Below are 26,074 nucleotides of genomic sequence, written 5' to 3'. Positions count from 1 at the left end.
AGGGGGGATTGCTTGAGCCCAGGAATTTGAGACCAGCCTAGCCAACATGGTGAAACCTTGTCTCTACTAAAACTATGCAAATTAGCCTGGCGTGGTGGTGCATGGCTATAGTCCCAGCTACTGGGGAGGCTGAGGCAGAAGGGTGAATTGTGCCCAGGAGGTCAAGGCTGCAGTGAGTGAAGATCATGCCACTGCACTCCAGCCTGGGTGACAGAGTGAGATTCTATCTCAAAAAGACAAACAAACAAACAAAAAACAGTAAAAAAAATTTTTAGTAAGTTCCAATTGTGTGTCAGAATTGTGCTAGGCACTGGGGGCAATAATAAGCAAGAAGACCAAGTCTATACTATCTTGAAGTTTAAGTTTAGGGACCACTCTGTGTCAAAAGATCCGGCGCTGGCAATGTAGATTGCTGAAGTCCTTTGCCTTCTTTCCACCAGGCAACAGAATTTGTGTCCCTGTCACTGCTTCTTCTTCTGCGAAAAATATAGCTTCAGTTTGGTCCACGAATACAGAAGTTGGTCAGAGATATTTTCTTTCAAGCACACAACAAGCAAAACTTGGCCAATACGCACCAATTGAATGCACTTCCTTTTTCCCCGGGAGCTCCTGCCACATCTCAGCCCTGCAGGGCAGTCTTCATAAGGGAGGCAAAAGAAGGTCTGTGCACTGGCACTGACAGTTGGACAGGTAGTGCTCAAATAAGCCTAAACCTCAACATTCCAAGGAAATCTTCAAGATCAAGGTAGACCTGGTCCAGTCATCTCTTAATCTTTTAAGGATCACTGGCTGGATGCAGTGGCTCAGGCCTGTAATCCCGGTGCTTTGGGAGGTGAGGCGGGCGAATCATGAGGTCAGGAGTTCGAGACCACCCTGGACAACATGGTGAAACCCTGTCTCTACTAAAAATACAAAAAATTAGTTGCGCATGGTGGTGCATGCTTGTAATCCCAGCCACTCGGGAGGCTGAGGCAGGAGAATCGCTTGAACCCAGGAGGCGGAGGTTGCAGTGAGCCAAGATTGTGCCATTGCACTCCAGCCTGGGCAACAGAGCAAGACTCCGTCTCAAAAACAAAAAACAAAAAAGGAATACAGATCTCCTTGAAAATCAGTGGCCCCTTTAGACTTTCTGTGCCAAAAAAGTTATGCTTTCACCTCAGCACCTAGTTTTCCCTAGTTTATCTGAAGTTTCATGGACATATGATGTGCCTGAATTTCCTGGAGCTCCAGAGACCCCACGTCAAGAATTCCTAGTGTATATAAAAGCCCGTTTGAGCTCTAACATCCATGATTAACAGTCTCTGGGTTGGTAACTCTGTTGGCTTAAATACAAAGGCAATGACATGCCTGTTTAAGTTCAGTGCAGGTCCCAGTTCAATTCCCATGTGAGTCATTATCTTCTGAAAATGGGAAAACTCTGCTCCATAGCAGTGGACAGAACCTCCGAAAACAGTCAGCTGACACAGCTCATAGTTTCTGAAAAAGACAACACCAAGCTCAAAATAAGGCAGTTGGATCTATGGCATTGCAAAGCGACAACCCAAAGGTTGTGAGGGTTGCTGCCCATTGCTGACATAGCAATAATACTCATTGGGCGCCTCCACTTCATATACGTTCTCCTCAATGGTATAGATGTTTTCTTCTGAGCGAATTCCCTCTGCTACTGCATTTGCCAAACCTGAGGGAGGGAGGTTGGCCAAAGAGATGAGGCTGTGGAAATAAAGGGTTGCGGTTGAGTTAAGCATTTCCCAGGTAACATGGAATAGAGTTAAGAGAATAGCCTTTCCCAAAGAGACAGCAACTAAATATAGTGCATGATCTTTGATCAGATGCTGAACAAGGGGAAAAGCTAAGAAATAGCAATAAAATACTGTGGGGAAACAATTGAGAAAATGTCCATTAATTTTAATTTTCTTAGGTATAACAACAGCATTGTGATAGCTAAGAGAATATCTTTATTTCTAGGAGGTGCAGGCTGAAGTTTGGGTGAAGTGTCAAGATGTCTGCAATTATGTACACATTTAGATTTTTTAAAAATGGGCTGGGTGCCATGGCTCACGCCTGTAATCCCAGCACTTTGGGAGGCTGAGGCTGGCGGATCACGAGGTCAGGAGTTCAAGACCAGCCTGGCCAACATAGTGAAACCCCGTCTCTACTAAAGATACAAAAAATTAGCCAGCGTGGTGGCATGTACCTGTAATCCCAGCTACTTGGGAGGCTGATGCAGAGAATCGCTTGAACCCGGGAGGCAGAGGTTACAGTGAGCCGAGATTGTGCCACTGCACTCCAGCCTGGGTGACGGAGCCAGACTCTGTCTCAAAAAAAAAAAAAAAAAAAAAAAAATTAATGCTTTAGATAGCATTCAATGGACAGAGGATTTTGTTTTGTTTGATGCTGGGTCTTTCTCTGTCACCCAGGTGGGAGTGCAGTGGCACAATCACGGCTCATTGCAGCCTTCATCTCCTGTGCTCAAGCAATCCTTCCACCTAATGTGTGTATTTTTTGTAGAGAAGAGGTTTCATTATGTTGCCCAGGCTGGTCTCCAACTCCTGGGCTCATGCGTTCCTCCCACCTCAGCCTCCCAAAGTGCTGGGCTTATAGGCATAAGCCACAGCACCTAGCCCAGAGTCATTTTTGTAATCCAAATATATTGCATTCCATTCATGTGCCAAACATCACTAAAAGTTTAAAATCTAGTAAGTTATGTAAGCCCTACCTATTTGAAATGGATGTGTGTGTGTGTGTGCATAATCAGGAACGAAGGTCAAGACAGGAGTCTATAATAGACTAGCAGTTCTTAGCCCTGACTGTTCACTAGAATCACCTGGAGAGCTTTTAGAACAATTTCTATGCTTAGGCTTCATCCCCAGAGATTCTGATTCAGTTGCTCTGGGGTTGGCCCTGCATTAGTACACTTCAGTGCCCAGGTGATTCTAATAGGAAACCAAAGTTGAAAACTCCTGGGCTGATTTACAGAAATGCTGAGAACAGATACTGGGTTTCTTGCTCACTTCTGTAACACCTAAGTTCAGCCCAGACCCTGGATATAATAGGAGCTCAATCCGTTGACGTTTCAGTTCACTGGAAAAACCATTAATATTGAGATGAATAAGCATGTTGTATTATTAGGGTGATAAATTCTATACCTTAACTTTAGAACTAAAGAAGCTAGAGATGTCAGGAAGTACACACAGCAACATGTTACATTTTCACTTCATAACTAGACCTAGAGAAAGAAGGAAGTATAAACTCAGATCTCAAAGCCCCAGGACAGGACTTCTTAGAGTAAAGATCGGACATGTTAGAGTAGGGACTTCCAAGATTCTCACCTTTTCCCAACCCCATTCCATTATTCTTACCTTAAATTCTGTATCTTCTCTTTGCTATGAGAATACCCTAGGTAAAGGGGGAAAGAAAAGCCAATAAAGATGCCTTCATAAAATAAATGAGACAAGAAATCAAATAGGCTCACCGGAAGCACGCATTGTTTAGGGAAATCTGGTCTCACCTTAGATTGAGTTAAATGAAACTCTCAACGTGTGCCTTAGATAATTATATGGACTGTGCTAGAAAATAATAATAAAGATGCATTTTTCTTATTTAACAAATATTATGAGGCCTCTACTATGTGTCTGGCAGTTTGCTTGGCACAAGGAACACAGGAACATAAAAGTGAATTGTGAGCCCTACTTTCATGAAAGCTTGCGCTCTCCTGCGGGAGACCAAAGAAATAAAAGAAAACAGTACCCCAGACCCAAGACCAGCCTGACCAACACGGAGAAACCCCATCTCTACTAAAAGTACAAAATTAGCTGGATATGGTGGCCCATGCCTGTAATCCCAGCTACTCGGGAGGCTGAGGCAGGAGAATCGCATGAACCCGGGAGACGGAGGTTGTGGTGAGCCAAGATTGCGCCATCGCACTCCAGCCTGGGCAACTAGAGCGAAACTCTGTCTCAAAAAAAACAACAACAAAAAGGAAATAGTAAATAGGAAAACAAAATAATTTCAAATTATGATGTATTATAAAGGAAACCAACATCATATTGAAACAGATAATAGAGAGGGTGGTCAGGGAAGGACCCTCAGAGATGACCTTTAAGCTGGTTTCTGAAATGAGTCAGCCAAGTAAAGAGCCAGAAGGAGGATTCCAGGACGAGGGAACCCCTTGTAAAGATCTTGCTGAGTGCCTGAAACTGAAAACATGGGTGGATTAAGGGAGCGGCCCAAGATAAGGTCTGAAAGGTAGGCTGGGGCTAGGTCCAATAAGACCTTTCCAGCCATAATCAGGAGTCTGGATTTTATTCTAAGACCTGTAGGAAACCTTAGATTTCCTTGAAGGGCAGAGATGTGATCCTTATTTGTTTTGGGTTTCTTTTAGCCGCTGAAAACAACTTCGTTATCTCATCATTTCTGTGTTGTGGGTCAGGAATCCAGGTGTGGGATTACTGGGTACCTCTGGACCAAGGTCTTTCAAGGTGTCTTCTGGGGATGCAGTTTCAAAAATTTGAAACTTAAAATTTTTCTTTTTTTTTTTTTCTTGGAGACAGGGTCTTGCTCTGTTGGCCAGGCTGAAATGCAGTGGTAACTTTGAACTCCTGGGCTCAAGGGATCTACCCGTCTCAGCTTCGAGTAGCTAGAACTATAGGTGCACACTACCACAGCTGGATAATTTTTTTAAATGTTTTTGGGCTGGATGCAGTGGCTCACACCTGTAATCCTAGCACTTTGGGAGGCAAGGCAGGCGGATTTCTTGAGCTTGGGAGTTCGAGACCAGCCTGGGCAACATGGCGAAACCTCATCTCTACTAAAAATACAAAAACTAGCCAGGTATGCTGGCACATGCCCGTGGTCCTAGCTACTTGGAGGCTGAGGCAGGAGAGTTGCTTGAACTCGGGAGGTAGAGGTTGCAGTGAGCCGTGATCACACCACTGTACTCCAGCCTGGGTGAATCTCAATATGTTGCCCAGGCTAGTCTCAAACTCCTGGCCTCAAGTGACTCTCCTGTCTTGGCCTCCCAAAGTGTTAGGATTATAGGCGTGAGCCATTGTGCTCAGACATTGATTTGGGTTTTAATACTGGATTCGAAGGAGGAATAAAGAAATGAGAAGATAAATTAAGTAGAGATAATGGTGCCTTGGAGTAAGGAATGGTCAAAAGAGATGCAGAATAATGAAAAGCCTTTAGATATATGTTGGAGGAAGACTGCAGGAATCTTTTGTTGTTGTTTTTCTCTGAGACAGAGTCTTCCTGTGTCACCCAGGCTAGAATGCAGCAGCAAGAACATAGTTCACAGCCTCAAACTCCTGGGCTCAAGTGATCCTCCTGCTTCATTCTCCTGAGTAGCTGGGATTACAGGCATGGGCCTGTTATATATATATATATATATATATATATATATATAGATATATATATATATTCATATTCATGTGATCAATTCAAAAATTCCATGGCTATCTCTGAATAAACCCAGGTAAGTGTGGGTGGGGTAGTTTCTTTTTCTGGCTATCTCTGAATAAACCCAGGTAAGTGTCAGTGGGGTAGTGTCTTTTAACAATCCATTTAACAATAATGGCAGAAGCCATAATGATGAGGAGCAGGACAGTACTGGTTTCAAATCCTATATCTATCAATTAACTGTGTAAATGCAGGCAAGTGACCTAACCTTTTAGCATGCTGATTCTCCATTAGAAACATATTAGTACCTACCTCATAGGGTAGTTACAAGAATTTAATGCACGTAAAGCACTTGGCAACTTCAGTCTACAGTTAGTGGGGTGACCAACTCATCCCTGTTTTTCTTGGACTGTTCCACTTTTAGCCCTAGAAGTCCCATATATCTTAGGAACACCCTTTAGTCTTGAGCCAATCTGAGGTGATTGCTCACTCTACACACACAGTCCCTGTTTGTGTATTAGTAAGAAAGGCTGCTGTGTCGTATTACACTCTGGGGCATAAGGACTTGGTTTCTGCCCTAAAAGAAAATAAAATAGACACAATTATAAAAGTGTGTGAGTGGCTGGGCGCAGTGGCTCATGCCTGTAATCCCAACACTTTGGGAGATCGAGGTGGACGGATCACAAGGTCAGGAGATCGAGAACATCTTGGCCAACATGGTGAAACCCCGTCTCTACTAAAAATATAAAAATTAGCCGGGTGTGGTGGTACATGCCTGTAGTCCCAGCTACTCTGGAAGCTGAGTCAGGAGAAACACTTGAACCCGGGAGGCGGAGGTTGCAGTGAGCTGAGATCTTGCCACTGCACTCCAGCCTCCGTCTCCAAAAAAAAAAAAACAGTATGCAAGGTTTTTGGGGTAATGGAAGTATTTAGATCCTGATTGTGATGATGGCTTCCTACTGTAATTCTCCATCAAAATTATCAACTTGAACATACTTTTTTTTTTTTTTTTTGGAGACTGTCTTACTCTGTTGCCCAGGCTGGAGTGCAGTGATGCAATCACAGCTCACTGCAGCCTCCTGGGCTCAAGTGATCCTCCCACCTCAGCCTCCTGAGTAGATGGGACTACAAGTGTGTGCCACCACGCTCAGCTCATTATTATTATTATTACTTTGTAGAGGCAGGATCCTGCTTTCCTGCCCAGGCCGGTCTTGGTCTCAAACTCTGGGCTCAACTGATCCCCTCACCTCAGCTTCCGAGAGTGTTGAAATTATAGGCATGAGCCACTGAGCCTGGCCATTGTACTTATTTATTTATTTATTTATTTGCTTACTTATTTATATTTTATTACTTTTTTTTTTTAAGACAGTCTCACTCTGTCACCCAGGCTGGAGTGCAGTGGCATGATCTGAGCTCACTGCAACCTCCACCTACCAGATTCAAGTGATTCCCCTGCCTCAGCTTCCTGAGTAGCTGGGATTACAGGCAGGGGCCTCCACACCCGGCTAATTTTGTATTTTTAGTAGAGATGGGGTCTCACTATGTTGGCCAAGCTGGTCTCGAACTCCTGACCTCAAATGATCCACCCCCCTCAGCTTCCCAAAGTGCTGGGATTACAGGCATGAGCCACCGCGCCGGGCCTGTTTTTTTTTTGTTGTTTTTGTTTGTTTGTTTGTTTAAAAAAAAAAAAAAGGATAAGTAACTTAGAAAAAGCTATGTGCTAAGTACCATGATGGAGGAAAACATTCTGTAACACCAATCATGACCCAGTGTTAAAAGGACTTGCAGTCTACTCCCAAAGAGGTATGCCTGAGAAACCAATAACAGAAAAGTGCACAGAAGGAAGTGTTTTTTGTTGTTGTGTTTCCTAACAAACCTAGACATATTCATGAATTAAAGAAATGAGTTTACTGGAATCAGCCTGCCTGGATTTGAATTCCGGTTCTGCCAGGTACTGATGTTGAAACCTTGGGAAGGCAGCTGACTCTAAGCTCGACTTCCCTTCACTGTAAAATGGGGATGGTACTATTCCTTATCTCATAAGACAGCAATGATGATAAAATGTATGTAAAACATTTAATGCAGTGCCTGCCTGACACACAATAAATATTAAATAAAAATTAGCCATTATTGTTAAATGGACAAAAGGGTATTTAGTCTAATCATCTTTGGGTATAAACATGCATTTTCATTTCTATCTAGGTTTTTGTTGGTTCTCATTTAATAATTTGTTATCAGAGGGAGAGAGAAACAAAAACACTTACATTTGAAAATTAAAGCGCCGAAGATAAGAGCCAGAGCCAGGCCAGCAGAGATCCCTGCTCCGATGTAGATGCCTATTCTGATTGTTGCTCCAGGGTCCCATAACTCATTGGCCAATCCAGAGTCCCATAACTCATTGGCCAATGTGGATATTTGCTATGGAAACACAAACAGGATTTAAGCAGAAAACAGCTAGAAATCGCTTGTGTAATCAGTTTCAAGATTTGTGAATTGGACCATCCCTTTTACAACATCACAGGATGGCAGAGTCCTTGAAATCACTTTTGATCTGTCACCTTGCAGCCAACACTCAAGCCAATCCAAGAAAGGGACTCCCTTAACCTTTGGAGTTAGCAAGGAAACAAAATGTGCCCTTCTGTGTTGTGGGTAGAGAAGGAGCTCTTAAGACCCTTTCCCTGCCCCTGCAAAAATTGGCTTTAGAGTGGAGTCTTGTTAGTTCAAGATCCCCTAAGATTCCCCAGAGAGTTTTAGAGTAGTTTACATTTAGTGTCTTGCTATGAAACCTCTATTTTTCACAAAAAGACAGTGATTCAATAGCCAAGACTTTACAGCCAGACCGTCGTGGATTCAAATCCCAGCTCTGAGGCCGGGCGCGGTGGCTAATGCCTGTAATCTCAGCACTTTGGGAGGCCTAGGCAGGCGACTCACCTGACATCAGGAGTTTGAGACCAGCCTGGACAACATGGTGAAACCCCGTCTTTACTAAAAATACAAAACTTAGCCAGGCGTGGTGACACACGCCTGTAATCCTAGCTAGTGGGGAGGCTGAGGCAGGAGAATCACTTAAACCCAGGAGGCGAAGACTGGAGTACTCGAGTTGAGATCATGCCACTGCACGCCAACCTGCGCAACAGAGCGAGACTCCAGCTAAAAAAAAAAAAAAAAAAAAAAAAATTCCCAGCTCTGCAACTAAGGGCTGAGTAATCCTGTAGAGTTATCAGGAAAACTAAGTGAGAGAAAATATAAAACGCTTAGTACAGGGCCTGGTACATAATAAATGTTCAATCAATCGTAGCTATTATTGCTATTGCTCTAGTTAACTTGATTTTCTGATAACTGAGAGCCACACAAAATAAATCCTGTTTCTAAAATTTCAGTCTATGGGTTCTCTCTTTTTCTCTCTTTAAAAACAATGATTAGGCCGGGCGTGGTGGCTCACGCCTGTAATCCCAGCACTTTGGGAGGCCAAGGCAGGCAGATCACGAGGTCAGGAGTTCAAGACCAGCCTGGCCAACATGGTGAAACCCCATCTCTACTAAAAATACAAAAATTATTCCGGGTGTGGTGGCGGGCACCTATAATCCCAGCTACTTGGGAGGCTGAGGCAGGCAATCGCTTGAACCCGGGAGGCGGAGGTTGCAGTGAGCCAAGATCGTGCCATTGCACTCCAGCCTGGGCGACAAGAGCAAAACTCCATCTCAAAAATAAAAAATAAATTAATAAATAAATAATAATTATAGGCCAGGCTCACACCTATAATCCCAGCACTTTGGGAAGCTGAGATGGGAGGATCACTTGAGACCAGGAGTTAGAGACCAGCCTGGACAACATATTGAGACCCCATTTATGCAAAACACACACACGCACACACACACACACAAATAATTATAAGCATTTTTAAAACAATGAATTTAAGGAAGTTAAATCTTCCATTTATTCAATATACATTTACAAATTGATTCAATACACATTACTCCTGCAATAACAGGAGTCCTATATGCAAGATATTGTGCATTAAGCACTGTGGGCACATACAAGTCCTTAAAAAGCACTGTTCGATTGCAAAGAGAGAAGGAGCAAATACAAGATGCTGAGCATCAGTTGTGAATACACAAGCAAGAAACTGAGTCAAATAAATGTGGGCTCCTGGATATGTCCTCAAGTAATTTTTTTTTTTTTTTTTTTGAGGCAAGGCCTTGCCCTGTCACCTAGGATGGAGTGCAGGGGCATGATCACAGCTCATTGTAGCCTCAACCTCCTGGGCTCGAGTGATCCTCCTGCCTCAGCTTCCCAAGTAGCTGGAACTACAGGTTTGCAGCACCATGCCTGGCCAAATTTTAAAAAATATTTTTTGTAGAGACAGGGTGTCACTATGTGGCCCAGGCTAGTCAAAAACTCCTGGTCTCAAGAAATCCTTCCACCTTAGCCTCCTAAAGTGCTGGGATTACAGGCACGAGACACTGTGCCCGGCCTCCTCAAAGAATTTTTAAGTCATTGCTGCAAGCTTGCCTTCTAGTGGTTTTTCTTTCATGAGGGAGTTTCGCTCTTGTTGCCCAGGCTGGTGTGCAGTGGTGCGACCTCAGCTCACTGCAACCTCCACCTCCTGGATTCAAGCAATTCTCCTGTCTCAGCCTCCAGAGTAGCTGAGACTACACAGGCACACACCACCACGCCTGGCTAAATTTTTGTATTTTTAGTAGAGATGGGGTTTCACCATGTTGGCCAAGCTGGTCTCAAACTCCTGACAGGTGATCCACCCTATTCAGCCTCCCAAAGTGCTGGGATTACAGACGTGAGCCACTGCGCCCAGCCAGTTTTTCTTTTATTCTAAGAAGGTAGCAGGGACAGTAAAATTGAGGTTAATTAAGGTATGGCTTTATTTATAGTTAAATACATAAAATCGGCTGGGCGCCATGGCTCATGCCTGTAATCCCAGCACTTTAGGAGGCCAAGTCGGGAGGATCATCTGAGGTCGGGAGTTCAAGACCAGCCTGACCAACATGGAGAAACCGTCTTTACTAAAAATACAAAATTAGGCCAGGCGCCATGGCTCACGCCTGCAATCCCAGCACTTTGGGAGGCCAAGGCGGGTAGATCACCTGAGGTCAGGAGTTCAAGATCAGCCTGGTCAATGTGGTGAAACTCCGTCTCTACTAAAAATAAAAAAATTAGCCGGGTGTGGTGGCTCATGCCTGTAATCCCAGCTACTCGGAAGGCTGAGGCAGGAGAATCGCTTGAATCCGGGAGGCGGAGGTTGAGGTGAGCCAAGATCACACCATTGCACTCCAGCCTGGGCAACAAGAGCGAAATTCTGTCTAAAAAAAAAAACCTCTTCGCTTTGAATATTCCTGATTGGTGTCTTGTCATATTTAAAGAGATAAATTTAAATACTCTTTCCCATTAGGGTTGCAATGGAAGCAAGAAGAATGGTATTCTAGGGAGATGAAGAATCTTTGAAACTTCCACAGGGTAGACAGTTGTGAAATTGAAGAATAAGAGGGACAAAATGCTAATGTTTCTTCTTTATGGTTTTCAAGCTCTTATTATATGCCAGGCACTTTACACGCATCACCTCAGTCCTTTATTACAACAGGCCTATGAGGTTAGAACTGTCATCATCAACATGTTACAGCCCAGGAATCTGAAGCTAAGGGAACTTAAGGCTTTTTACCCCAAGGACAAGGTGAGCATGAAGGAAGTCTAAAGCCATACTTTTCCCCTCCAAGTTCAGCACAACATAGCTCACAAAAAAAGTTACTTACTGTTAGATTTATATCAGGGAGGCTCCCCAGTGTCTGTGTCTCTGCTATACAAAGAGAGAGAAAGACAGAGAGGAAAAATAGCCAATAGTATACTTAAGAACGTTTTTTTTTATCTAAGTTTTTAAAAAATCTTAATGACGCCTATAATCCTATTTGAAATGAATTCAACTCCATACTTGTCACAATAATTAATGGAGAGACAGACAAAATTTGCTGAACACCCAGGAATCAACTTTAGGATGGCCACATTTTTTCATCTAGATAATGAACCGTACTGTTTTATGAAATAGAGACTTCTGCCAGGAAGTCCTACATTAAATACGTGCTTTGTTTTTTTCACAGGACCCTAATGAGTTCTACAAAAATCTAGCAATATTGATAAGACTCAGGTATTATTTATTTATTTATTTATTTAGAGACAGAATTTCACTCTGTCACCCAGGCTGGAGTGCAGTGGCATGATCTTAGCCCACTGCAACCTCTGCCTCCCTGGTTCAAACAATCCTCATCCCTCATCCTCCCAAGTAGCTGGGACTACATGCATGCACCACCATGCCCAGCTAATTTTTGTATTTTTAGTAGAGATGAGGCCATGTTGGCCAGGCTGGTTACGAACTCCTGACCTCAGGTGATCTGCCCACCTCAGCCTCCCAAAGTGCTGGGATTACAGGTGTGAACGACCAGGCTTGGCCTCCGGCATTATATTCTAATTAGATTTTAAAAGACAACAAAAATTCATTTCCTTCTTTTTTTTTTGAGACAGAGTCTCACTCTGTTGCCCAGGCTGGAGTGCAGTGGCGCAATCTCAACTCACTGCAACCTCCATTTTCTTTTTCTTTTTTTTCTTTTTGCGAGACAGAATCTCACTCTATCACCCAGGCTGGAGTGCAGTAGCATGATCTCGGCTCACTGCAACCTCTGCCTCCTGAGTTCAAGCGATTCTCCTGCCTCAGCCTCCCTGGTAGCTGGGACTACAGGGGCGCACCACCACACACAGCTAATTTTTGTATTTTTAGTAGAGACGGGGTTTCGCCATGTTGGCCAGGGTGGTCTCAAACTCCTGACCTCAAGTGATCCACCCGCCTTGGCCTCACAAAGTGCTGGGATTACAGGCGTGAGCCACCGTGCCGTGCCCAGCCTCCATTTTCTTAAATAAGTTTTGCATTTACTCATGAGAAGGGAGACAGGGTTGCCTACAAATGAAAATAATCACTGTGGCCACAATATAATAGGAGCCAGGCCTTGCACTAAATAAACTCTTTCAGTGAAGGAGCTCATTTTAGAGATACTTAGAAGTACTTACTTTAGAACTACTCTTCTAAAGTAGAGACTGTTAGTCCCATTGCACAGGTAAAGAAACTGAAAATTAGGGAAGTGAAGTGACTAACGCAAGGTCACACGACTTAGCAAATGACAAAATGGCCTTCCAATTTAGGTCTGCATAGCCTTAAATGCACATTCTTAATTATACTGCCTTCACCAGCCTTTACCTCAGTGCTGTCATTATGAAGAGGGTCACGTTGCCCAGCCACCCGCTCACCATCTTTCATTCCTGTTCATTTGTTTATTTCTTCATCTGCTGATCCATTCCATGAATATGCACTATGCCCTTACTCTAGGCACAGGGGAAAGAGCAGGGAACAAGAGGGGCACAGGCCCTGACCTCACGAACACTGAATTCTAAAAATAAGTACATTGCCAGCTTTTGGGAAACTAAGCATGCTTGCTCATTTTTATGGCTGAGTCAGAGATGTTGAAACTTCTTAAATGTCACTGTCACCTTCTGGAAGCCTTAATGTGTATAAAGGGTTTGACTAAATGCTGGTTTAACAAACTATAGTTTAAATATTATAAAGGCATAGCCTCAGCCTAAAATTATTGAAGAAAAAAAGATTATGTTCCACTTACTTTTGCCCTAATTACCAGAAAAAAATTTAAAGTATAAAAACTGCAGGCTTGGCGCGGTGGCTCATGCCTGTAATCCCAGCACTTTGGGAAGCCAAGGGCAGGCGGATCACGAGGTCAGGAGATTGAGACCATCCTGGCCGATATGGTGAAACCCCATCTCTACTAAAATACAAAAAATTAGCCAGGCGTGGTGGTGTACACCTGTAGTCCCAGCTACTCAGGAGGCTGAGGCAGTGGAATCGCTTGAACCCAGGAGGTGGAGGTTGCAGTGAGCCGAGATCACACCATTGCACTCCAGCCTGGTGACAGAGCAAGACTCCGTATCAAAAAAAAAAAAACAAAAAAAAACCCTCATCAGTACAACTGCTAAGTAAACATGAATCTTAAGTGCACATAAGATTTTCAAATGTAAATCCAGTTTCGGCCTCCTTATAATAATTTTTCTTGATAAAAATGGTAAAACTAACTTTTTAAAAACTTCATTTTGCTATGAAAATAATCAGTAAAATCAAGCACCGTTGTGTCATTACAGCTTTTTTTCACACAGATTTGGCCACCAACCAAGATGGATGGGACAGTTGAAGGGAGTGGCAATGTTCTTTCTGGAGAAACCAAGATTTGCCTGGTGGGGCAGGTGGCAGTGGAGGTGAGATGTGATGGCCTTAACAGTGCATAAATTTAGTAGTTACCATCTATTTGGCACTTATTAGGTGCCAGACATGCTGCTTAGCACCGTATACATACAATCTCATTTAATCCTCAACCACAATAAGTAGGTACTACTATTTTCCCCATTTTTCAGATGAAGATACTGAGTCTGAGAGAGCCACTTTGCCCAAGATCACACAGCTATTAATTGGGAAAGCTAGGATTTAAAGCAGATCTACTCTAGAGCTGAGGACTCACCTGTGACCCAGTCCTTACTCCTTCAGGTAGAAGACAAGTTGCATTTGTTCTGTGTTCAAATTCCAGGCCCTTGGATCTCTTACTTTTAAAGGCTCTACTCCAATTTTTTTTTTTTTTTTTTTTTTTTCTGAGAAAGAGTCTCTCTCTGTTGCCCAAGTTTGGAGTACAGTGGCACCAACTCGGTTCAGTGAATCCTCAGCCTCCTGAGTTCAAGCAATCTTCCTGCCTCAGCCCCACCAAGTAGCTGGGACTACAGGCACATGCCACCATGCCCGGCTATTTTTTTTTTTTTTTTTTTTTTTTGAGATGGAATCTCGCTCTGTTTTCCAGGCTTCAGGACAGTAGTGAGATCTCGGCTCACTGCTCCCCGGGCTCAGACAATTCTCCTGCCTCAGCCTCCTGAGTAGCTGGAATTATAGGCATGCACCACCATGCCCAGCCAATTTTTTTATTTTTAGTAGAGACAGGGGTTTCACCATGTTGGCCAGGCTGGCTTAAACTCCTGACCTCAGGTGATCCATCTGCCTTGGCCTCCCAAAGTGCTGAGATTACAGGTGTGAGCCACTGCACTCAGCCTAATTTTTTGTATTCTTAGTAGAGATGGGGTTTTGCCATGTTGCCCAGGCTGGTCTTGAACTCCTGAGCTCCAGTGATCTGCCTGCCTTGGCCTCCCATAGTGCTGGGGTTACAGGTGTAAGCCACTGTGCCCAGCCCCATTTTTATATTAAATGCTCCCACATCCCACATTTTAGAGTTGGTTTGCCAGCAGCCAATTTACATAATGTTACACATTATAGACAAACCATTAAATATTCATTCATTTCAATTTTTTATTTTCCTATTTAGGAGCTACTGACCTATTTTTGGTTGTTTCAATATTTTTTCCTCAGTCAGGCCCTTGAGAAGCTCAGAGATTCAAGGTATTATTCCTATATTCCCATTTTTGTTGCCCTAGAGGGAAGGAACTAACAAGCAAAAACTAAAGGGAAGGCTGGGCGTGGTGGCTCACACCTGTAATCCCAGCACTTTGGGAGGCCGAGGCAGAGGGATCACCTGAGGTTAGGAGTTCGAGACCAGCATGGCCACCTTGGTGAAACCCCGTCTCTAATAAAAATACAAAAATTATCGGGGCGTGGTGGCGTGCGTCTGTAATCTCAGCTACTTGGGAGGCTGAGGCAGGAGAATGGCACGAACCTGGGAGGCAGAGCTTGCAGTGAGCCAAGATCGTGTCACTGCACTCCAGCCTGGGTGAGAGAGTGAGACTCCATCTCAGAAAAAAAAAGGAAAGAAAAACTAAAGGAAAGAAGACTTCTGTCTGTGGTAGAGACAAGTATAAGGAAATGCACCACCTCAACAGGGAGTGAACTCCATCTACAGCAAATGCCCACACAGTGGTGATGTAGTAAAAAGTACTGGCCGGGCGCGGTGGCTCACGCCTGTAATCCCAGCACTTTGGGAGGCCGAGGCGGGTGGATCACGAGGTCAGGAGATGGAGACCATCCTGGCTAACACGGTGAAACGCTGTCTCTACTAAAAATACAAAAAAAAAAAAAAAATTAGCTGGGCTTGGTGGCGGGTGCCTGTAGTCCCAGCTACTCGGAGGCTGAGGCAGGAGAATGGCGTGAACCCAGGAGGCGGAACTTGCAGGGAGCCGAGACTGTGCCACTGCACTCCAGTCTGGGTGACTGAGCAAGACTCCGTCTCAATTAAAAAAAAAAAAAATGTACTGAAGCAAAGGATGGGAAAGTGAGACTAAATGACCTTGAAGTCCCTTCTAGCACTATGGTTGTAAGATTCTTTAAAATATAACAATGGCATACAATAACTATCTGATATAACTTTATTAGCCCACAATGTGGATGATCATCTGTCCCCACCATATTTAGTTTCCTCTCTAATTGCATAAAAGATGTTGGCTTCCAATCACTAAAGACTAACCAAAGACTGAACCTTTGGAGAGCTAAAACTAGTAACTATAGTAATAATAAACAGTTGAGTGCTTTTTATGGGCCAGGTACTATGCTGAGCATTTTACATATATTATCATGTTTATACATTACAACAACCTCATGACATGGGCACTGGAATTATCCTCATTGTAGAGATGAGCAAACTGAGCTTCAGAGAATTTGAGCAACTTGACTGAGGTCACAGAGCTAGCAAGAATAGCTGAAATTAGAACCCATTCCACCTGTCACTGAAGTACTTTAACCACAATCTCACTCTGCCTCCTGATCTTATAATATTAACGACAACAGCTAACATGTACAAATTGTGGTCAGACATTGGGATAAACGTTTTAGACATTTTCTTATTTAAAGCCCATAAGGTGTGATTTATGAGATTTATGACATTATGAGGTGGGACTCACCTATTAACCTCATTTTACAGAAGAAAAAAAAATGGAGCTCCAGAGAGATTAGAAGAGACCAGGACACTGACAAGAAATAACTTAAAATTAACCTTCATGATCAATGTGACCTGACTTCTGCTTTATGCCCCATGTTCTCTTCTGGAGCACGCTGAGTACATCCTTGCTGAATTACATGAAGAATTTAACTACTCCTTCTGTGGCTGGAATCCAGGGAAGCTGATGGGCTTTATTCTAGTTAGAAGGCATCCTAGAAATCACCTAATCCAATGTGTCAGTTCCCAAACACAGACTGGCACCAGTTCATGACGAAACATCACCAGTCCAGGGTCAATCAGAAAATGTGGACAAAGTAATGAGCATTTCATTCAATTTAGTTAATATTTAAGTAAAATTAAAGACTATAAAGTTTATTAACTTTTTTTTCAAGTTAAAATTTAAGCAAAACAATCCTAAGCCAGAGCATCTTTTTGCCAGCACAGGCGTGTCTCCACCACTTCCCTCTTTTTAAACACTATTTCAGCTGCACAGAGACATCCATGCCTCCACTCTCACACTGTTTTCTTATCTTTTTTTTCCACATTCAAAATCCTCTGAATTCAGAGCCAGCTAAAGATTCCCTCCTTCGCCCCATGCATAGTTACCTGGGCCATGTCCCCTGGTGGTAAGCATCCTTGGAAAGGTTGCAGTAAAGTCTCTCTGCAGAGTCGGTGCAGGGGTGACCTTGGCTAATGTCAGAAACAACATAAGGATGAAAATTATCTGAGAGCAGAAAGCTTATTTCAGGGAATCAAAGGGGCAGCAAGAAAAAAATGCGAAAGACAATTAAGAAAGAGAAATACACCCTCAGCTTCCAAACCTGCCTGGATACCTACATTGAGAGTGTATCACACACTTCAAATGTTTGACAAAGGTAAGATGCAGTCATCATCGTTACATTCTGATTATTAATAGCGGAACTAACAGCCACACAAATGGCCATAATTACAGGTTGAAGACTCCTTATCTGAAATGCTTGAGATCAGAAATGTTTTAGATTTTGAATTTTTTTTTTTTTTTTGAAACGGAGTTTTGCTCTTGTTGCCCAGGCTGGAGTGCAATGGCATGATCTCGGCTCACTGCAACCTCCGCCTCCCAGGTTCAAGCAATTCTCCTGCCTCAGCCTCCTGAGTAGCTGGGACTACAGGCATGTGCCACCACGCCCGGCTAATTTTGTATTTTTAGTAGAGACAGGGTTTCTCCATGTTGGTCAGACTGGTCTCGAACTCCCGACCCCAGGTGATCCACCCACCTCAGCCTCCCAAAGTGCTGGGATTATAGGCATGAACCACCACATCCAGCCATTTTTTTATTTTTTTATTTTTTAGTATCTGCACTATACTTATGCTCCAAAGAGCATTTCCTTTGAATGTCATGTCAGTGTCCAAAAAGTTTTGGATTTTAGAGCATTTCAGATTTTGGTGCATTTTAGGTTTTAGATTTTCAGATTTGGGATGCCCAACCTATAAAGGCTTTTAATAAAGTATTATCACATAAAATCTTTCTAATGGCCCACATGATAGGTATTATTGTCATATTTTATAGAGGAGGAGGTCACAGCGTTTCAATAACTTGCTCGGGATTATATAACTAGTAAGAGGCAGAGTTAGATTTAAACTGAGCTCTATCTGGGCACAAAGTACATGTTATAGAAATCTTAAGTCTGTTCACCTCCCAGCATACATGCATAATCCAGCAGTTCACCATGCTGGCTGCACCTGGGGTAAAATCACCTGAGGTAGACTCTGTAAAAAGCTAATGCTTAGCATCTACCTCCAGAGACGCTGATTTCTCTGGTTTTTGGTAGTGGGGTTTTTTCTTCTGCTTTTTAAGAGATAGGGGTAGCCACACTATATCGGCCAGGCTGGTCTCAAACTCCTGGCCTCAAGTGATCCTCCTGTTTCAGCCTCTCAAAGTATTGGGGTTATAGGCATGAGCCACCGTACCTGGCATCTATAGTTGTTTAAAAACTCTCTATGTGATTCTAATGAGAGTCAGGGTCTCTAACCACTGATCTAGGCCTTTCTTCCCATCTATTCATGTCACCCATGAGTTTTGGCTTTTCTTCTCTTTTTTTGAAACAGAGTTTCACTCTTGTCAGCCAGGCTGGAGTGCAATGGCGAGATCTTGGCTTACTGCAACCTCCGACTCCCAGGTTCAAGTGATTCTCCTGCTTCAGCCCCCCGAGTAGCTAGAATTACAGGCTCTCGTCACCATGCCCGGCTAATTTTTTGTATTTTTAGTGGAGACAAGGTTTCACTATGTTGGCCAGGCTGGTCTCGAATTCCTGACCTCGTGATCCACCGGCCTCAGCCTCCCAAAGTGCTGGGATTAGAGGTGTGAGCCACCGCGCCCAGGCACACCCATGAGTTTTAAAACAGAGAGAAGGTGTTAAATATCACTGAGCATCACCGATGGGGCCTGTTAAACTTTAGGTCTTGGGGCCCTCCTCCAGGGCTATAATTAGGGAAGTCAGAGGTGAGAACAATCAGTACCTTTAATATGATCCACAGATAAATCTTATTCATAAAGAAGGCATGCAAAGGTCCACTCACCTGGTTTGATGACCAACTTCAGGTTAAATTTTTCATCATTCATTATGCCTGGGATTTCGATCCGGCAGCAGTAGATCCCACTGTCTGCTAGAGTCACATTCTCTATGGTCAGGGACACATCTCCTTTGTGGAAATCCCCATTTAGCCAGTATCTGCTGGATGTCCGATAATTCACATCCCTTTCATCAGTCCTGAGCACCACATTGCCACAGTCAAACACAGGACAGGCTCCTTTGCCCCAGCATACGGGCACGAGGTTCCCTGGGGCAGCTGGGATGTAGGAGCAGGGAAGATAGGCATTCTGACCCACCTCCACTATGTATTCCACTTCTGAGGACCCTGAATAGAGACAGAAGGAGAGCCAAGACTCAGGCGGTGAGTGAGGTTACTCCATTTCAGGAAAACTGCAAGCTACGTCTTACAGAATAAAGAGGAAGCTGCAGTCCTGTTTGGAGGATGATTCGCTGTGACAATGCTTCTCAGATGTGAAGGCCATCAGAATCACTGGGAAGCCTTGTGAAAACACAGATTGCTGGGCTCAACTGTTAGAGTTCCCGACTCAGTTGGCCTGTGGTGGAGCCTGAGAACTTTTATTTCTAGCAAGTTCTCAAGTGTTGCTGAAGTGGCTGGTCCAAGAATCTCACTTTCAGAAACACTGCCCTAGGAGAGAATTGTGGCCCAATTCTGTGAACACGGGAGAACAGGGCTGATGGAGAGAACAGGGCTGATGGAAACAGACAATCAGAAAATTGGTCATGGTCAGCCAGGAAATGGCCCGCCCTTCTGGGCTACTTGTTTGTTCATCAACAAAGGGAGGCTCTCCTAACATACTTCTCTTTTTAAGCAGCAAGTGCACAGTAAATAAAAACCCTTGGTTAAGTAAGAATCTTGTGTATTTGAAACTACTCATGGAGTTGTTTTAAGGTTTAAAGTTGTGAAAAGAAATTAAATTTTGGGACCCCAAACTCATTTAGCCAAAGGGAAAAGTCAAGCTGGGAACTGGGTCACAGAAACCTGCCTCCTCTTTTTGATTCCTGAATAAGATGGCTACAGGATGAAAGGCTGCATGCCTCCCCCATATTTTGCCCACAGGAAATTCCTGGTCAGCTGTGCAATGCAGATTGATAGCTCATCTTTACCGGTGCGGTCACCCTGGCCAGACACAAATGCGTTATCTGATTGTTTCCCTACCCCATTTTGTCTGTGTTATCTAATGTAAAATGCAGGTTCCCCGTATTTTTCCTCTGCCTCCCCTTTTTTATGTGAAAACTGAGTGCTTCTCAGTATCCCACCTTGTCCCCTTTAAATCTGGAGCCCTCAAAATCATCTTCTGAGAAAGTCATAGACCTGTCTCCCAGGTGCCTCCTTAACTTTGGCAAATAAATCTAAAATGATTGAGACTTGTCTCATCGTTTTCCTCAAATGACAAAGTTAATTCCATTTAAAAAACTATATATATTTTATATATTATAAAACATTCATTATATATTTTCTTTTGATTTTTTATGTTCCCTTTGTTTTCATATGACTCAACTACAGTAAAAACATTCAAACACTATCAAAGGTGTATGAAAAAGTGGCTGGGTGCGTGGTGGGTCACGCCTGTAATCCCAGCACTTTGGGAGGCCGAGATGGGCAAATTACTTGGGCCATGAGTTTGAGACCAGCCTGGCCAACATGGTAAAACCCTGTCTCTACTAAAAATTAAAAACATTAGTTGGGCGTGGTGGTGCACGCCTGTGATCCCAGCTACTCGGGTGCCTGAGGCAGGAGAATTGCTTGAACCTGGGAGGTGGAGATTGCAGTAAGCTGAAATGGCACCACCACTGCACTCCAGCCTGGGCAATAGAGTAAGACTCCATCTCAATTTAAAAAAAAGAAAAGAAAAGAAAAATATGCCATACTCTCCCAACTCTTTACCATTCCCTGGTTCCTTTTCCTAGAGCCTATACATTAAGAAATGTCCACATATTCCTGCTCCCCGACAATGCACACACACAAATAGAAGCCTAATATATGCATTATTCTGCAACTTTTTTTCTTTAATAACAATATAATTTTGAGACATTCTACACCACTATGTTTCATCAGACTCACTGTTTGTATCATGATTATATCACATTTATTTACCCACTCCCTCACTGACGGACATTTAGGTTGCTTCCAAGCTTTTGCTATTACAAACAACATTACAATGACCATCCTTGTATCTCTCCCTTGTCCTCTGTACAGCACCATTATCTCATTGTAAATATCCATGCCGAGACTTACTTGTAAGTAGCAGCAACAGCAGCAGCAGGACACAGTCAAAGGGAAGATGTGAAAACATGGAGCTTGCAGAAGAAAAGTCAGAGGACACCTCTGTTAGGCACAGTTTTAACTCTCCAAATGGACTGGGTACTTCTTCCAACTGTCTACTCCACAATCACATGAGCAGTGGCTGCCCCCACTGAGTGCTAGCTCAGCACACCCGGGTGTCTGATTGCCAATGATTCTTATAGTAACACTGCCAGGTCTACAGTCACATTAAAGGAAACCAAAGTTCTCTGTCATGCCACACTACACACATCCTGTAAGTGTTCTGATGTTTGTCCTGTGACATCAACAAAGAGGAAGCAATACTTCAGTGGAGGAAAACGCTACTCAGTCATGGCACATAAAGAGAAACCTCTAATAATATCTCAGATGAGATAGACCTGAAATGGAGCATGTCCGAGTCCATCTGACTAGCAGGGAACACAAAGTACAGATGCATCATCCATGGATTCATTCACTCAAATCAGTCCCTTCATCAGGCCTGTGACCAATGTTTATGAAGCCCCTACTTTGCACCAGGCACTGGACTAGGAGGTGGAACACAACAGTGAATGGCATGTTCCTTATCCTCACATTTACAGACCATCGCAACTCCCAGCCTAAGCCTCACTCTCATCCTTCTTCTAACACAGGTTAGGTTGTATTCTAGAACCTTGCTGCATCTCAGTTTCCTCATTTATATAATTTATAAAATGAGAAAATTGTATTAGATAATACATGCATGGCTCTCTGTTCTAATATTCTGACTTTGACCTTCAAACTTCCAACTCTTCAATTTAGAAAAACATGTTCCTTTTGGCAACACTTCCTTTCCTCTACTCTGAGTGGAATTAAGGGGATCTTGGTATCCTGTTTCATCTCATGCATACAAGGTGCCCCCTCTCCCCTACCCCAAGAGGCTTTGGCCATGAATGATCAGAAGGTGTTGAGTTCCAGCCACACTCCCATTACTGAGGTAACAGCTTAGACTCACATAGCCTCCGCTCTGGGAGTGTAACCTTTATCTGGACACCTTAAAAGCAAAAGCTTTTTTTCATAAAAGGGAAGTGAGCTCACAGGCTGAGTGGTTTCTGAAAAGCCAGTGGCCTTCCTCTATGTCTTGCCTTCCTGAGTTTCTTTGTCATTCACATTTATGCCATTAAATGCCTTGGGTATAAATATCAAATTTGTTCAATATAAACAAATGACATTTAATATAAATATGCAACTTGTTCAATGTGTGTACTTCCCATAGCATCGCAGAGTGGCAGTTACTCAAGAGATCATAATCAATTTCCCATTTTATTTTATTTTATTTTTATTTATTTATTTATTTATTTATTTTGAGATGGAGTTTTGCTCTTTTTGCCCAGGCTGGAGTGCAATGGCGCGATCTTGGCTCACTGCAACCTCTGCCTCCCGGGTTCAAGCGATTCTCCTGCCTCAGCCTCCTGAGTAGCTGGGACTACAGGCATGTGCCACCACCCCGGATAATTTTGTATTTTTAGTAGAGACAGGGTTTCTCCATGTTGGTCAGGCTGTTCCTGAACTCCCGACCTCAGGTGATCCACCCACCTCGGCCTCCCAAAGTGCTGGGTTTACAGGCATGAGCCACCGCGCCTGGCCAATTTCTCATTTTATAGACAAGGAATCTGAGACTTCAGAAAATTGATTTGCCGAAAGGCACACGATTGGTGATTTAGAATGAGAGCATAAGCCCCCTAAGTGTCAGATTTTTTTCCACTATAAATTATGTTTTATTAATTTAATGTTTGTCTTCCCACATAACTAATAACCAGCAAATGCCCATATTCAAGTGTAAGGTAGAATAGATTAAATATGGGGTCTGGGGTTATGTTTATTAGCAGCATGAACTTGGTCAAGGCTCTTAAAATCATCAGCTCTCAGTTTCTGTGTTTCATTTTGTTTTGTTTTTGTTTTTGTTTTTGTTTTGAGATGGAGTCTTGCTCTGTCACCCAGGCTGGAGTGCAGTGGCATGATCTCAGCTCACTGCAAACTCCGCCTCCTGGGTTCAAGCAATTCTCCTGTCTCAGCCTTCCAAGTAGCTGGGACTAAGGGCGTACACCATCATGCCTGGCTAATTTTTGTATTTTTAGTAGAGACAGGGTTTCACCATATTGGTCAGGCTGGTCTCGAACTTCTGACCTCAGGTGATCCACCTGCCTCAGCCTCTCAAAATGCTGGGATTACAGGCATGAGCCACCGTGCCCAGCCATGTTTTGTTTTTACTACTTTGTTTTCTGCTCATTTCTAGAATTGCTACTGAGACCAGCTTTTTAAAACATTAACAATTTATTAGTTCATTAAAGTCTAGATATGAAGGGGTCTAGAGATCTACTTTAACTCTTCTTTTCTGTGTGTAGGGAGCTGGTTCGGAACATTTTCATGTTCACTTAACTTTTATTTCCTGTTTATTTTCTTAAAAACTTCAGATGATACATTCAAATAGTTAAAAAGTAAAAGGAATATAAAAAGCTCAAGAAGCCTTGATCCCATGATCCCATCCTTCCATGTTTACCCCCATTTCTCCCACCTATGCTATAGGTTTTCATTTTCTTTCTTTTTTTTTTGAGATAGAGTCTCACCCTGTCACCCAGGCTGGAGTGCAGTGTCACGATCTCAGCTCACTGCAACCTGTGCCTCCCAAGTTCAAGCGATTCTCCTGCCTCAGCCTCCTGAGTAGCTGAGATTACAGGCACCTGCCACCACGCCCGGCTAATTTTTGTGTTTTTAGTAGAGACGGGGTTTCACCATGTTGGTCAGGCTGATCTCGAACTCCTGACCTTGCGATCCACCCACTTCAGCCTCCCAAAGTGCTGGGATTACAGGCTTGAGCCACCGCACCCAACCAGGTTTTCATTTTCAAAAGTTTCTTGTGTATACACCCAATGCAAACCCAAGAAAATAAAATATATATTCTCATACTCTCTTTTCTTGGACAAAATACCATATACTTTTTTTGAACTTCGCATTTTCCTATTGTTATTTTATTTGCTGAAATATTTATTTTTTAAATTGTATCTATTATATTTTTATTTATTATTATTATTATTATTTTGAGATGGAGTTTCACTCGTCTCCCAGGCTGGAGTGCAATGGTGCTATCTCGGCTTACTGCAACCTCTGACTCCCCTCAGCCTCCCAAGTAGCTGGGATTATAGGCACCTGTCACCACGCCCGGTTAATTTTTGTATTTTTAGTAGAGACAGGGTTTTACCATGTTGGTCAGGCTGGTCTCGAATTCCTGACCTCAGGTGATCTGCCCGTCCCAGCATCCCAAAGTGCTGATTACAGGGAGGAGCCACGGCACCTGGCCCTTTAATTTTTTTTTAATTTGTTTTAATTTATTTTTAGAGACAAGGGTCTTACTAGGTTACCCAGGCTGGTCTCAAACTCCTGGGCTCAAGGGATCCTCCTGCCTCAGCCTCCCAAAGTGCTGGGATTACAGGTGTGAGCCACCATTCCAAGTCTGCTGAAATATTTTTAAACGAATCCCAGACATCGTGCTATTTCACTTTTACATACTTTAGTGTGCAATCTTCCTTTTAAAAAATGGGCATTCTGAGGCCGGGTGTGGTGGCTCGCGCCTGTAATCCCAGCACTTTGGGAGGCCGAGGCAGGTGGATCACCCGAGGTCAGAAGATCGAGACCAGCCTGGCTAACACGGTGAAAACCCCATCTCTACTAAAAATACAAAAAATTAGCCAGGCATGGTGGTGGGTGCCTGTAATCCCAGCTACTTGGGAGGCTGAGGCAGGAGAATCGCTTGAACCAGGGAGGCAGAGGTTGCAGTGAGCCGAGATTGTGCCACCACACTCCAGCCTGGACAACAAGAGCAAAATTTCGTCTCAAAACAAACCAACAAACAAAAATGGACATTCTGCTAATATAATCATAATATCATTATCACACATAACAAATTTAATGATGCCTTAGCAGCACCTAGTACTTCAGTCTATAGCCAAATCTCCCTGATTATCTCAAAAATGTCTTTTTTCAATCAGTTTGTTTAAATCCAGACCCAAACAAGTCCCAGCATTGCATTTGTTTGCTATGACTCTCAAGTCTCTTTTAATTGAAGACAGTCTTCCCTCCACCCCCTTGCCATTGGTTATACAAACCAGTTATACAAACCAGGTTTTGTCCTGTGAAATGCTCCACATTCAGGGTTTGTCTGTTTCCCTGTGGGGTCATTTACATTATTCCTCTTTTCTGTGAATTTGCTGAAAATGAAACTTTGCTCTAGAAGTTTAGTTGGAACGTGGTTTGACTTCTTGGCAAAAACACGTCACAGCTGGTGCCCTGTGCTTCACATTTCATCACAATTGTCTGGTTGCCCCACAGCATGCAACTTTCTTTTTTAAATGTATTTAAATTTTTTTTTTTTTTTTTTTTTTTTTTGTGAGATGAAGTCTTGCTCTGTCACCCAGGTAGGAGCACAATGGTGCAATCTCGGTTCACTGTGAACTCTGCCTCAAGCAGTTCTCCTGCCTCAGCCTCCTGAGTAGCTGGGATTACAGACACGAGCCACCACGCCCAGCATATTTTTTGTATTTTTAGTAGAGATGAGGTTTCACCATGTTGGCCAGGCTGGTCTCGAACTCCTGACCTTAAGTGATCCAACTACCTCAGCCTCCCAAAGTTCTGGGATTACAGGCATGAGCAACCGCGCCCAGCCTAAAATCTTGTTTCAGCTCACATAGAATGTCCTCATTCTTTTTTTTTTTTTTTGCTCTGTCCCCAGGCTGGAGTGCAATGGCGCGATCTCGGCTCACTGCAATCTCCGCCTCCCAGATTCATGCCATTCTCCAGCCTCA

At 43.3% G+C, this 26,074-nt stretch overlaps 1 protein-coding gene across 1 annotated transcript; it reads right to left on the bottom strand.

Annotated features, from left to right (window-relative positions):
• Nucleotides 1–254: 254 nt before the first annotated feature.
• Nucleotides 255–21,422, bottom strand: HAVCR2 (hepatitis A virus cellular receptor 2). The gene is made up of 7 exons (XM_030825944.1): nt 21,213–21,422; nt 18,942–19,280; nt 16,992–17,075; nt 11,163–11,206; nt 7,662–7,815; nt 3,360–3,396; nt 255–1,710 (listed from the first exon to the last, which is right to left on the bottom strand). Exons 1-7 carry the CDS (start codon nt 21,268–21,270, stop codon nt 1,518–1,520), a joined length of 909 nt encoding a protein of 302 aa, XP_030681804.1. The 5' UTR covers nt 21,271–21,422; the 3' UTR covers nt 255–1,517.
• Nucleotides 21,423–26,074: the final 4,652 nt, after the last annotated feature.

This window comes from Nomascus leucogenys, chromosome 2 (assembly GCF_006542625.1).
Source record: "Nomascus leucogenys isolate Asia chromosome 2, Asia_NLE_v1, whole genome shotgun sequence".
Lineage (NCBI taxonomy): Eukaryota > Metazoa > Chordata > Mammalia > Primates > Hylobatidae > Nomascus > Nomascus leucogenys.
This window is presented reverse-complemented; position numbering and strand designations above follow the sequence as displayed.

Bases quoted from the DNA above. Each gene is read 5' to 3' on its own strand.
- HAVCR2 (XM_030825944.1), bottom strand. From the start codon at position 21,270: ATGTTTTCACATCTTCCCTTTGACTGTGTCCTGCTGCTGCTGTTGCTG. The intron at 17,076-18,941 runs GTGAGTGGACCT...TTCTGACATTAG, and splicing joins GAAGTTGGTCATCAAACCAG to CCAAGGTCACCCCTGCACCG. The intron at 3,397-7,661 runs GTAAGTGTTTTT...CCCTTTACCTAG, and splicing joins CGGCGCTTTAATTTTCAAAT to GGTATTCTCATAGCAAAGAG.